The 14,321-nt window shown below is 43.8% G+C and overlaps 1 protein-coding gene across 3 annotated transcripts in view; it reads right to left on the reverse strand.

Annotated features, from left to right (window-relative positions):
• The window catches only part of ANO4 (anoctamin 4), a 241,271-nt gene that overhangs the window by 77,855 nt on the left and 149,095 nt on the right, over positions 1 to 14,321 (reverse strand). For 2 of the 3 annotated variants that reach the window (XM_015567602.1, XM_006769374.2), the window contains one exon: positions 6,654 to 6,785. The exons of the other annotated variant lie outside the window; for it this stretch is intronic. In XM_015567602.1, the coding sequence (XP_015423088.1) occupies positions 6,654 to 6,785 (132 nt within the window). The remainder of the gene's footprint in view (positions 1 to 6,653; positions 6,786 to 14,321) is intronic. 3 annotated transcript variants of the gene reach the window in all.

The following is a 14,321-nucleotide window of genomic DNA, read 5'->3' on the forward strand; positions in this document are numbered from 1 at the left end:
CTGTCATAGTCATAAGATTTGACTAAAATCTATTTTGTCTCAGACATTGGGTGGTCCTACCAAAAGGGTGTCACATGACAAAAGACAGCAGAGCAGCAGTTATCAAGGGGGACAGAGGTGCAATTTTTTGCCCCCTCCCACCAGGGGACACTGGGCAATGTCTGGAGATTTTTTATTTTTACAATTAAGTGGGGAGGGAACTGCTAGTAACATCTAATAGACAGAGGCCAGGGATGCTACTAACTATCCTACAATGATGTGATGGTTCCCACACAGAGTTATTCAGCCCCAAATGTCAATAGCACCAAGGTTGAAAAATCCTCAGTGAGAGCATAATGCTTAAGAGTATAGGATCGTGCCCAGCCGGTGTGGCTAAGTGGTTGAGCGTTGACCCAGGAACCAAGAGGTCACTGGTTTGATTCCCAGTCAGGGTGCATTCAGGAGGTAGCCGATCAATGATTCTCTTCCCTCATCACTGTTTCTATCACTCTATCCCTCTCCCTTCCTTTCTCTGTAAAAATCAATAAAAACATATATATATACATACATACATACATACATATATACATACATACACACATATATATATAAAAAAGAGTACAGGATTGTAAGGCTCCCTGTCTGAATTTGAATTCCTTCTCCATCACCGAGACAGATTGCCTAGTCATTCAGCAACACTGATTTCCTTTTCCTCCTGGGCACACAGGTAGACTAGTTATCCTAACATCTCTCAAGTTAGGAGTAACTACATGAGTGAGGTCTAGACCAAGAAAGGTGGGGAAAGGAAAGTGTGGTACACCGCTTCTAAGCCTGGCCCATAAAAACATCCCACAAGATCACTCAGACCTCTTCTCCCCTGTCTGTCAACCAGATGCAAGGGATCTAGGGAAGGCAGAGTTGCAAGATAGAAGTAGCCTGGTACCTTGAACAACTGCGTGGAGCAAATATATTACACCTCTTTCCCACTAGTGACCCACACTAGACAATGATGTGAACCACAATGAACTTCTAAAGTGTGAAAACACTGATATCTGGGGGTCGTTCAGGCAGGTTGACTATCCTAGCTGTGCGAGCTACTGCAGGTTCCTTAACCTCTTTGTGCTTCAGTCTCCTCATCTGTAAAATGGTGATGAGAATACCTCCTCTCTCATATGGTTGTTGTGAAGATTAAAGTACTTAAAATAATGTCTGGAACCTAGTAAGAGTTTTCCCATTTTATATGATATCCTATATTGACGTGTAGAGAGATGTACATGAAGGTTTGCTTTCATTGCGTCTGAAACATGGATATATGTTCAAATAGAATGATAAGCTATTTGTTTTTAAGTTAATTTTCAAATTTAATTTTTTGTGTGCAATGTAGTTCAAAGCATAAACGTTTATGATCATATTATTCCATCATATCATTTTACTTTTATCCTTACTTCGTCCATTTAGCAGACAAGCACTGACCATCTATTGTATGATAGGCATTACATTAGCTACTGAAGATATAATTATGAGCAAAAACAGACATGGATATGCCTCCATGGAGTTTAAAGTTTAGTTGGATAGTTGGGCATTCATCATAGAATACCCAAATAATTATAAAATTTCAAATGTGAAAAATGTAATGTAAGAAACATGCAGCTAAACAGCATTAAGCAAGGAGACATTGTCTTTAGAAAGATGGGAGAGGGCTTCTCTGGGAAGAGTCTTTGGAGTTGAATTTTTAAGGATGAATAAAAGTAACGAGGGAGAATGAGACAAAAATTCCAGCATGTGCAAATGCCCTAATGCAGAGAGTGTCCAAAGAACAGAGAGAGAGAGAGAGAGAGAGAGATTGTATCTGTCTTCTGTCTGGATCATAAGAAATGAGAGGTGGACAGTGGAGAAGGCAGATCAAGCTGGAAGGAGTTAGCAGTTAGCAGAACGGAATCGCTGAGAAGGCCGGCAAGCCTTCCAAGACCTTATAGGTCATCTCAATAGTTTTGCTATTTATTCTAAGGTTTTTAAACCGGATGAAGTGACATGAATAAAGGTACATTTTGAAAACATCACTCTGTATGCACTTGTGAGAATGGATTGGAGGTGGGGAAGGATAGAGCCAGTGAGACCTGTTCCATTGTTTCTAGGTTTTACAAGAGAGAAAATGGTGGTAGAGATAGAGAGAAGCTACTAGATGAAAGACATGCTTTGCTTCGGATATAAAATCATCAGCCCTGGGAGATAAATAAGATGTGGGAAGCAGAGGTGAGGGATGTATTAGACTAGCTTCCAGACTCGGTTTCAGCACCTGGACAAATATTAGTGCTATTTACTGGATAGAGGACAAAGAATGTGGACTGCATTTGAGGAGAAAATGTCTTGAATTTGGTTTGAGGTGAGTGTGCAGTGAGCTAACTTCACATCACCTTTATTCTTTACTATTATGATTCTCCCATTTTCATTTTTATCTATTCATTTATTTTCTCATTTAACTATCATTGTTAAGCACTAGCGTTGGGATTCAAAAGTGATGATACAGACACAGTCTTTCAAGGAACTTACAGTCTAGGAGAAAGCAATTAAACTTGATGGTACTATTAATGAAGAGCTATGATGGGAGGAAATATTACCAAGACACAGAGAGTACACTGCAGCCAGAGCTGGGGTGGAACCCTTGGATGGATTTCTGAAGGAAATGTCTCTGATGAACTCTGAGAGAAGGGAGTCTAGGAGAAAAGGCTATTCCAGGCAGAGGGAAGGACATGTGCAGAGAGGAGACAAAAGGACTCAGACTCAGGAGCTAAGGAGATCAAAGCAGTTCAGTGCACCCAAAGCACACAACTGGGGGATGAAAGCAGGAGCTAGTGAGCTAACAGGAGTCTGGGTTTTATTCTGAGAGCAAAGTATTTTCAAGGCTCTTTCCCACTTTGATCACTCTTTATTAAACTTTCAATTCTCTTTTGTCTCTTTTTCTACTACATTCATGTATAGACACTCACACCGATTATTCTCTTTTACTCCTAGACAAATACAATATCAAACATTCCGCAGAACCAAGAAGTCACACGGGATCTTGAATTGCATTTGGAAAACCAGCAGATCATTTTATAACCCTCAAAGCTCATTAACCACCTACTTCTGATTACTTTAAAGCCGTTAACATCACTCTCAAAGTATCCTTAGGCACATGTTTTTCTGACCGCACCAAACAATTGTTTCCAATTTGACAGCCAGTGTTCTTGGAATCTTACATACACACGCTCATGAAAGGGATGTTTATCCCTGGCCAGTTTGGCTCAGTTGGTTGGAGCATCGTCCTATGCACCGCCAGGGCGTGTACAGTGTATGGGAGGCAACCACTTGATGTTTCCCTCTCACATCTATCTCTCTGTCTCTCTCCCCGCCCCCTCCTTTCCTCTCTCTCTAAAATCAATAGAAACATATCCTCAAGTGAGGATAAAAGGGATGTTGTCTGTGTGGCACGACCATTTTCAAACAGAAAGAAATCTCCACTGCCCATAACATTCAAGACCTTGTTGAATTTTTCATCTCCCAACTGCCTACGTTATTCTTTTGGTCCTACTAAGGTCTGGTTCTTAGATTTGCTTCATTCCAGCTGTCCCTCTGCTTTTTCCTTAGTTCTCCTGCCTGGAAAGTTCACCTTCCATGGATCACTCTATTTTTTCAAACAGTAACACCAAGTGTTCTCACGTCCTATTCCCATTCACAGAAGACTATTGTAGTTCTTCAAACACTCCATTCTGCTGCACACCTTTGTTCTTTGATACATACATGATTCTCTCTTTTCGAGATGTGTTTCCCCCACCTTAAATTCCTGGACAAGTGTTACCTTTCAAGACCCATCACAAACATTTTCTTCTTGTGACCAACCCTCCTCTCTTACTAACCTCCCAACAAATCTGAGGACTGGAACACCCTATCTTTTAAGTCACACCATTATACTGTTTATAATTATTTAAAACTAGATGCCTGATGCATGAAATCTGTGCAAGAGTAGGCCTTCCTTCCCCTGGCTGCCAGCACTGGCTTCCCTCTGGCACCCGGGACCCAGGATTCCCTCACAGCCCCTGCTTCATCCAGAAGGTCATCTGCTCTAATTAGCATATACAACTTTTATTATTATAGATGGTCTTCTGTCTTTACTATGCTGGGGTCAAGACTATGTACTATTTATATCCTCTGTACCCAAACAGTGCCTGAAAAAAAGTAATCAGCAAACTATTGACTATTGAATGAAACAATTTTTCAGTGAATGAATACTCAAACATGTCAAAAAATGCTTCTCATATATGTGAGAGAGATGGCTGAATACCGCTATCCCACAGGCTATCATCTTCATTTAACACATTTTTTTAATGAACTGTGTGTGAGAGAAACATCAATGATGAGAGAGAATCACTAGTCAGCTGCCTCCTGCATGCCCCCTACTGGGGATTGAACCTGCAACCCAGGCATGTACCCTGACTGGAAATCCAGCTGTGACCTCCTGATTCATATATCAATGCTTAACCATGGAAACACACCTTCTGGGCCATTTAGCACATATTTTAAAACATTTATAAAGACCTGATTCCTGGTTCTAATACCTAGAGGTCCTAATGGGAGCCCAGGTGCTTCTGACTTTGAGAACCCTGCTGAGAAACGTTGTTCTAAAGCAAGAACAAAGTGGCTTAGTGGTTGAGTGTTGACCTATGAACCAGGAGGTCACAGTTCGATTCCCGGACAGGGCACATGTCCGGGTTGCAGGTTCAGTCCCCAGTGTAGGAGGCAGCCGATTAATGATTCACTCTTATCATTAATGTTTCTATCCCTCTTGGAAATCAATAAAAATATTTAAAAAGATAAAGAACATCAGAAAACAGAATCAGCATAAAGATGAATAGTGGAAAACTTTCCTCTTCATTTACCTATATGTCTTTGAAGTAATAAGAAAACCCTAGGTGCACATCATGTATTTCATCTACCTATCCACCTATCCATCCATCCAGTTCCTCTTCCTTTACCTTTATACCTTTTAAGCAAAGCATAACCCCAGTGCACGCACCATATACTTCATTAATTTCTCCATCCATCTATTCAACTATCCATCCATCCCATTCTTCTTCCATTTACCGATATGTCTTTGAAGTAAAACAAATCCCGTAGTACACACCATATAATTCATTGAGCCCTCCATTCATCTACCCACCTACCCATCCATTCATCCATTCATTTACCCTGCACTGTGCTAGGCACTCTCTCAGGCAGGGCGGAAGCAAAGGGAAAATCTGAATGTGAATCAGACTCTACTCCAGAAGAATTTAAAACCAAATAATCACTTGCGTGAGAAGCTTTAAGATGAACAACATAGGCATAACGAGGGTTTAAAGCCAGAGCAGGAACATGCCAGCTTTCATCTGTTTTTTTCTCTAAGAAAACACCCATAGGTCCTGAACTCTGAGTTAACAGAAAGTCCCTCTCAGTTCTTATTTCCCACGGGAAGATTGAACTAGAATTTTGAGGCCTGGCTATGAGTTTCATGTCTTCTTCAATGTTCACATATGTGGTTGGGTTGGCATCAGTCTGACCTGTTTGGATCTAGAGTTCGGTTATTTCAGAGGCTTCCTGAGTTGCTTCCTTTGCATTATGCATTATATATTTTGATGCAGAACATCTATTTTTGATTGTTTTCTCTCCTTTGTGCTCTAGAAGCCCACAGACTTTCATTGATTTTCTGTTGCTAAAGCGTGCCCCCACCTTGCACTCCCTGTAACTTGACAACTGCCATTTGGTTTGTTTTTTTCTCAAAGTCAGCAACCTATTTTTTTAAAATCTGTCATCCCTTCCCTTCTCGCAGCTAAGTCATTTTTACAGAGGCTGTCTCTATGGCCGGGGAAGGGAGAGCCAGGAATTCCTAAAGTCTGGCTGAGAGAGAGGTTGGGCTGACCTGATTTATCCCCCCCTTTAAAAGGCTGTTTTCGCCTAGTTGTTTACCGTCTTTGGCATGCTCTTCTCTCCTATCGCCAACCCTGCCATCTGGCCATGATTACTTGTCACCTCAGAAGCTTCAGTCAATTCTCTATGACTTTTGCAAGTCCTCAAAGGCTCAATTACTTAGCCAACTTCTCCTCCCACCACCTGTATGTCAAAAGTGACAATTTATTGTTCAGAGAGTGTCTGATAGATGAGCCAGGAAGCCAGCTGCGAGGCAATGTGGCTTTTCCTGGGGCAACTCAGTTGCTGAAGAAAGGGGAACTGAGAAGTAAACTAAGATTGAAAACAATCAAACCAACAACCCCTTTTTCAAAAGGGAAAAATGTAGACCAGCATCCTTGTCTGCCAGCTGGCTGCAGATGAGCCTGCAGGGGGCTCTGCACTGGGAATTGGCAGAGCCACAAGGTGGAAGGAACCTGGGTCTCTGCATCACCATGCAGAAGGTCCTTCACCCAACACACATACGAACGTGTGTTCAATTGTGTTAAGCCACTGAGATATGGGGATCCCTTATTGGAGCACCTTGCTTATCCTGACTAAAATAAAAGGAATATGAACACTCACAGGATTCTCAGGGGAGAAAGGCATCATGCTGTTCCTTGCATGTGCCAAGGAATGCAAGGCATGCAGGAGGAGGCTCTCGGGCAATGGCCCATCCTTTGAAAGTAAGGGCTTTCCCAGGAAACACTCACTGATGGATCCTTTGCTGGCTGAAAGGGGCAGTGTAGCAGTCATTCTCCTCCAGGTCTGGCAGTGTCTCCTTGTCCAGCCTCATTGGCTTCCTAGGTAACCACCTCCGAAACCTGCTTATTTGCTTATCGATCCTGTGGTACATGAAAGGCAAGACCAAAGGGTACAGAATGTCAGCGTTACACAGAGCCACGACTGTGACACCGCACACTCCAGGCACTCTCACTGCACTCAGGGAACCCACTCCCCCATTTCACAGATGGAAAGAAGGGAGCCACAATGCCTGTGCTCTTTCTATGTCACCAAGGAGCCTCAATGTTACTGTCTACAAGATCACTGCCATGCGTGACGCCAATCAATGACCAAGGAGTCTTAACCAGACTAGAAGGCTTTGGAAAGGAAGGTGATAGTCCCTTAAGCAAAGCAGCAGGGACCGTAACTTCTTATATTCTGCAGGTTCTATAAACTCATTCTGTGCTTGGCCAATTTCTTCCTCTTCCCTTAGTTAGGGAAGAACTCAACTATAGGTGACTTTGGGCAGGAGTGCCAACAGCACATCCCAGTGGGTGGACTGTGCAGAGAGCCTGATGTCATGATTTGCCTCCTGCCTCTCACACCTTCTCCAAACCCTATCAGCAGACAGTAGGTTCTTTAGTTTTCACTTTTTTCTTTTTAAATTGACCCCATGGTTCTCACACTGCTAGGGCATTTCAACACACATGTATCATTTTGGCCATGGCACACACGATGTCAAGACAAGGAGAACAAAAGTGTCCAAACAGTGGTTTTCAAGCACCACTTTTTCCCTGGCTGCCTCCCAAACCCTCTGACTTCTGCTGGTGAGAACATCTGGCTTCCAAGCAACCAGATGTTCATTCACAGCACCCACTGGCAGGAGCAGAAACCACAGCAAACTTAAAAATGTTGCTGCTATGTTGGGGAGCACAGAAGACTTGGTTGGAAAGTTTGTAAGGAGGACATTTTGAGAAAACGGATGTGTGCTGAAGGTGGCCCACCCTGTTTATTGTAATTCTGACTTAGGGGAGTGCCGAGGGCGGTGCCCCTAATTATTCCTTGACCTTTTCAGACAAGTCTGTGCACATGCAGACCCCCGGGTGTTTACTGGAATCCTTATGCTTAATCTTGAGGTGTCCTTGCTTAAAGGACACTGCACACATGTACCCTCCCAAGACTACTTATCCTACTGATGGTATTATATCTAAAAGATAAATGCTACTCAAACTGCAGTTATAATAAAAGCCTAATGAGGCAGGCAATCTGGTTCCTTTAGCCAGGCAGTCCCTTAGCCCTCTCTTTCACAGCAAACGTTGTGTCAGAGTAATCATTCATCCATCACTCAGGGTCTGCTGTTCAGCCCCAGAAGCGCTACCTCAGGCATCCATACCACAGGGTAACTTTTCCCCCAAGAGCACATGTCAAACAGCATCTCTGTGAGGTAGACCCAACAGATACGATACTCATTTTATATGTTATCAAAGAGATCCGGGGTGGAGAGAGATAATTATTCAATCCAAAATACTCAACCAATAAACAAAGCAGGACCAGAATCCATATTGTGGATTCCTGATTCTAGGGATCACTTCATCAAAGTAACTGATAATAGAAATCTTCACTTTAAGGGCTACAAGAAGGGACAGATCCCCCTGGAGAGGAAAATATCTGAATGCCTTCTAAGTCTATTCACCAAAAACACATGGAATCTGGGCATGTTTTACTTTTTCCCAATTTTTAAAAATATTTACATGGCAATTTATCCTTTGCATAAAACTTCTAGCTGAATAAATTATTTTTTATTCCCAATTCACTCTAAAATGAAAAATAATAGCAAATGTCTTTTTTAACCACCTCTCTTATTCTCAGCCTTGTTCCAGCCTCACCTGACCATCATTCTGCTTGCTGGTGGCTGTCCTTTTGCAGAACCCCTGAAGGTTCACACTGGAAAGAACCTCTCAGCTTCTCTAGGCCCCTCCTCTCCACAGAGGACCTGTCCCCACCACATACGCACACATAAGTAAAGATTCTACCCAGAGCCATGTAATCAGAAAAGAACAGTAGATTAGAAAGGCCTAAACACCCCCAAAGGGAAGAAGTTCCAATTTCCTCCATTCTTCATCGTCCTGGACCCCAACACCCCATTATCTCTTAACAGATATTTAAAATATAGGGATATAATGGGCTCCAGAAAATCAGTGTAACATTGACTGAGACCATGGGGCTGGCATGCCTCGTTTCAAGTCCTGGCTCTGTAAATATTAGCAGTGTGACCTTGGACAAGTTATTTAAGTTTGCTGTACCTCAATTTTCTTATCTGTAAAATGGGCATGATAATGAGTCTCAATTCACAGGACTGTGATGATAAAGTCTCTTGAACAGTGTCTGGTGCACAATAAGCACTGGCTATGATTACTATCTTCTTTTTCTTTTCAAAAATAAGAATTGGAGCAGCCAGCGTGCCTCTTTACATTGCTGTCTTTTTTCTTTTCAATTCAAAGTTAATTGTGCTTCACCAGCATCTATCACTTGTCCAAGTTCAATGATTTAGTCCTTAAATGGAATTATAAATTAGACTTCATAGGCTAAGCTGGTGGCTTTCCCCATGGCCCTAGGATTCATTTCATTTGATTGCCTTGAAACTCATTAAAGAAAGAGGACATTATATGGTGATGGATAGTACCTAGACTTATAGCGCTGATCGCTTTGTAATGTATACTATGTCAAATGATAATGTGGTGCACCTGAAACTAATATCCTATATAATAAAAGCCTAATATGCAAATTAACCAAACAGCAGAACAACCAGTCCCTATGACATGCACTGACCACCAGGGGGCAGATGCTCAATGCAGGAGCTGTCCCCTGGTGGTCAGTGCGCTCCCACAGGGGGAGTGCCACTCAGCCAGAAGCCCTGAGCCGGGCTCACAGCTGGCAAGTGCAGCAGCAATGGCCAGAGCCTCTCATGTTTCTGTGGCAGCACTAAGGATGTCCTGTGGGGAGCGAGCCTAAGCCATCAGTTGGACATCCCCCAAGGGCTCTTGGACTGCAAGAGGGTGCAGGCTGGGCTAAGATACACCCCCCCCCCAGGGGCCTAAGTGCACAAATTTCATGCACTGGGCCTCTAGTGTTACATACAAACTTTCCCTCAATTTTAAAATAGAGGACACTGGCTCAGAAGTTTTTTATAATAGAGTTTTTACCTCCCACACATCTCCAGTCTGCAGCGCTGATCAGATTACACTGTGCAAAATTCACATGCCCACAGAATCTGGGCTCTGCATGTGATGACTATGAATTTAATACAACTGGGTACAGTACTCAGAATGGATAAAAACAAATAAAGCTGTGAAAAATTGGGCATGAATGCTCTATGGGAATAAAATGGCAGCTTGTACCAACCAGCTTGTAGCATCACAATTTAGATGAAATGTGAAGATGGTGAGGAGAAAGTAAAATAGGGCAATAAAAATGATTAATTAGTTGAAAAAGGAGGAAGAGCACAAGGAAGTGAAAGGGAAGGGAGTGAAGTTGCTTGGCATGGTGGAGAGTCCATAATGGGCATGTCTAAATCCTGGCTCTTGCTAATCTGCTGTGTGACCTTCCACAAATCACTCACCTTTCTGAGCCTTATTTGTCAAGGGTTTTTGAGCGGGATCATCATTATCATCAGTTATCATCATCATGACCTTCAGGGCTGTTAGGTTTATAAAAGATGGTGTGCAAGGAATGCTTTGGGGAAGCTGCCAGGGAGATGGCTGTGTTCTTAAAAACTACTTGAGAGAAAGTGACAGGAAGCAGAGGAAATGGGCTTTTGAAACACTTATCTTGGAAGAAAGATGGTGGACAGATACCTTAAGGTTAAAGCCCCTGAGACACTAACTGGGGGTTGGGGTGTGGAGTGGCCTCTGCTCTGCAGCCTGAGCAGAAGCAGGAGGGCCAAGCATGGACTGTCCAGGCTCCATCACATATACTGGGGTCCATGCTGTATGCTCCTCACAACAGAAACAACGTGGTCAGCAGTTTGTGTTCTTTTCTGGTTGGCAGACTGGACCCCCATAAATGTGTGCACCCCAATACCCTGAACCTATGACTATGTTCTGTGATGTGGCAAAGGGGACTTTGCAGATGGAAGTAAGGTTACAGACCCCCAAATAGGGCGAGCATCTGGATTATTCAGGTGGACCCAATTTAACCCCACGAAGCCTTTAAAGACAAAGAACCTTCTCCGGCTGGAGACAGGGGAGATGAGGCAGGAGGGGAGGTAAGAGAGATTCAAAGAGTGAAAGTAACCCAACCAGCCATTGCTGGCTTTGCGGATGGAGAGGGCCAGGAGGGCAGGCAGCTAGAAGCTGAGAAGGACCTTTATCCAGGAGCCATACAGAGACAGAGCCTGCAACTGCAAAGAACTGAACTGTGCCAGCAACTGCATGAGTCTGGAAACAAATTCTCCCCATGGCCCTTCCCTTCCAACACCTTGATTTCAGCTGTGGGAGACCCCGAGCAGAGAAACCAGTTAAGCGCCCATGTCCTGGCATTCTGACTCGTAGCACTGTGAGATAATAAAGTTGTGTTGTTTTATGCAGCGGTTTGCAGGTATGTGTTACAACAGCAATAGGAAACTAACACACCTCCTACAATAGTCTTGGCGTGACCTTCCCCTTGAGGTCTGGCCAACGTGTGCTAGGTTCCCAGTGCTGGGGCTGATGTCCCACGTGCTGCCCCCACCTGCCCTTCTGGTGGCTCTGGGAACAAGGGTCTGTGTCTCTCTGGCGTGACCTTCCCCTTGAGGTCTGGCCGTGTGCTAGGTTCCCAGGGCTAGGGCTGATGTCCCACGTGCTGTTCCCACCTGCCCGTCTGGTGGCTCTGGGAACAAGGGTCTGTGTCTCTGGGACTGGAGGACAACTAGCTGTTCTTCTGCAAACACACTCCTGTCCCCGAACTGCACCACCAAGACATCATTGAGGGCCCCTTCTGCCATGCAAAGAAGAAATGCAAAGGGCAAAATCTACTGGGCTGGAATGTGTGAGACTCAGTGAGGTCACTGACTCTGCCACTGTATGTCAGTGTGCCTGGGGCAAGCTTCTTCTCACGGAGCCTCAGTATCCTCATCTCTAAATGGTGAGCCTTCAGAAGCTCTTGAGATACATACTGGTTGTGATGTGGGCAATAATATCTTGGCTGCATCATTCTAAACAACCTTCAGTTAATAAAGAGCTTTCCTTTTCACAATGCATAATGGATAACCTTCCATCTAGAATGGAAGACTTTGGCATCCGCCAGAAGCAGGTTCACATACTGGTTGTAGAGCTGGCCAGTCATGAGTGCCACACTGGGCAGGTAACTAAACTTCTCGGAGCTAATACACCCACCGCATGAGGCAGTGGTGAGGACAACACAAGATAATGGGTACCAGGTGTTGCACAATGCCTGGGATGTACAAAATGCTCAGTTAAGTGGTCGTATTTAGGATGAAGAAAATGCTGACAATGAACTTCTATATAGAGCATTCTCAATGGAAATTCTGGAGCTAGGATCCTCATTTGTATATTGAGGTCTGTGCTTCTATCTTACACTTAACACACTTCCCCAAACAGGCAATCCTGAAATGCACTTAGGTAAAATTCAAGAACCCAACCAATCAGGGAGCATCCCAATTTGCCTCTTCAGTATAGGGCTCAAGAGAAAAGAAAGATGTTGGCTTAATGACTGAGCATTGATGTGGTTGGATACATGTCACTTTGTTCTATTCCTGACATTACTAAGCAAAATCCCTCTTACGGACCACACAGGCAATAAAGAGAAGATGGATCATCCACTTGGGCATTTCTGGCCTTAACTTGTCAAGTTAATATCTGAACTAAAAGGCAGGAACTTTGATAGAAAGTTGTGGTAAGTTCAGAGTCCCCCCCGCCCCCAAATGCTGATTCATGGCAGGCAAAGTTCCAGATAGCTGGAAAGAGCTGGTAGCATAGGACAAGTGCATGGGCATGGACCTGATCCCTGTCATACTGTGCCTCCCCAGGGTGAGCCTTGGAAACTGCCTTGGGAAGGTTCTGCTGAAACCTCTTTAAACTGGGTTCCCTCAGCTCTAAAGGGGAGAATATCCTTCTAACCTTAGGAGCGGTGATGATTAAAGAAAAGGCCACATGCAAAGGACTTCATGTCCCCATGCTAACCTGTCAGTAGGCCTTTATAAATTACCTACTGTGTGCATAGCCCCAACCTGGATGCTGTGGGTTTACCCTGAAGAAGCAGAAGAAAAGGGCCTTTCCCTTGAGCCATTAACCATGCAGGAGGGACTTTGTACCAATGACAACTTAATTAGGCTGAATTAAACACAACAGACTACTTCAGGGACACCTGCTTTCCCCACACCAGAATATTATAATAACAGCATCACGTTTCAAACATTTAGATTACGTTTTCAGGATGATATGCCTAGAGGGAACATACAGATGTATTCTCATTCTCTCTCTCTCTCTCTCTCTCTCTCTCTCTCTCTCTCTTTCTCTCTCTCTCTCTCCCTCCCTCTCTGCTACCATTATATGGCTGCTGGAAGAGTCAGTTTCGAAGACGCCACACACAGCCCTACATTACAGCTACTGAGGCCTCCCTGGACTGCTACCAGTTAGACATCAGCCAGCTTGGATTTCTTTTTCCTCTTCTTAGAGCCAAGTCCCCTGTATTTACAGATTCTCCTTGGATAGAAGTTAGGGAGCTTCGGAAGTTGATAAGATTCTTTTTAGGTCACAAGGCTACTAATTGGGACACAACCTAAATACCTTGTAAGAGAGTCCAAAGGTTTTGGAACATTTACACACATTAATTTTTTAAAGCGGGGATGGAAATATACAAGCCATTTTGTTGATGTGCCTGCATACTCATCTGAGAAGATTACAACTGTGCTGAATGTCTAATGCAGCAGGATCCGGCATTCATTCTGCCCACAGCTGCACAGGACAACCCCGGGCGGGATGTGTGTGGGGAAGTGGAGGCAAAAGGAAGGAGTAGTAATGAGACTTAGCTACAAGCCACCCACAAGAGTCAGATGTGTTTCTTTGTAATCATATCTTTTACATACCACATTTGTACTATTTGGTGAAGGCAAAAAAAAAAAAAAAAAAAAAAAAAAAAAAAGACAAGTAAAAGGGTCAAAAGAAAGATGATTAATTCCCTTTCTTTATTGGGTGGGTAACTTATAATGCTTGTTAAGTCTGCCCAAAGTTAAGTCACAGCAACATTTAATAGACAAAGTACATGGATGAAAAGAGCATTTACTCGAAAAATATGTGTCTGAACTACATGAGTATGCTTTATGAGAGTCAGGTGACCTTTTAAAATAAAGATATTTGTGAAAAGGTACTTTATTTCTCTGTCTGCTCAGAAACTTTATCCTATTAATAAAAGCCTATGTGGTCATCACGCCCTCACGCCCTGACACTCTCATGCTGCAACAAGCAATCACCAGAGGCTGCGTGTGCAGTGGACGCATGCAGATGGACAGGGCAGCGTGTGCACGTGGGTGGGTGGTGGCTTGATGCAGCGCAGAGGCAGGAACCCCGGCTTTGGCCTACCTCTTTGGGGTGATCGATCACTAGGCTCCCACACTGTGAGAGGACACAGGCCAGGCTGAGAGAGCCTTCCCCCCACCAAGT

Source organism: Myotis davidii, unplaced genomic scaffold (assembly GCF_000327345.1).
Source record: "Myotis davidii unplaced genomic scaffold, ASM32734v1 scaffold120, whole genome shotgun sequence".
NCBI lineage: Eukaryota > Metazoa > Chordata > Mammalia > Chiroptera > Vespertilionidae > Myotis > Myotis davidii.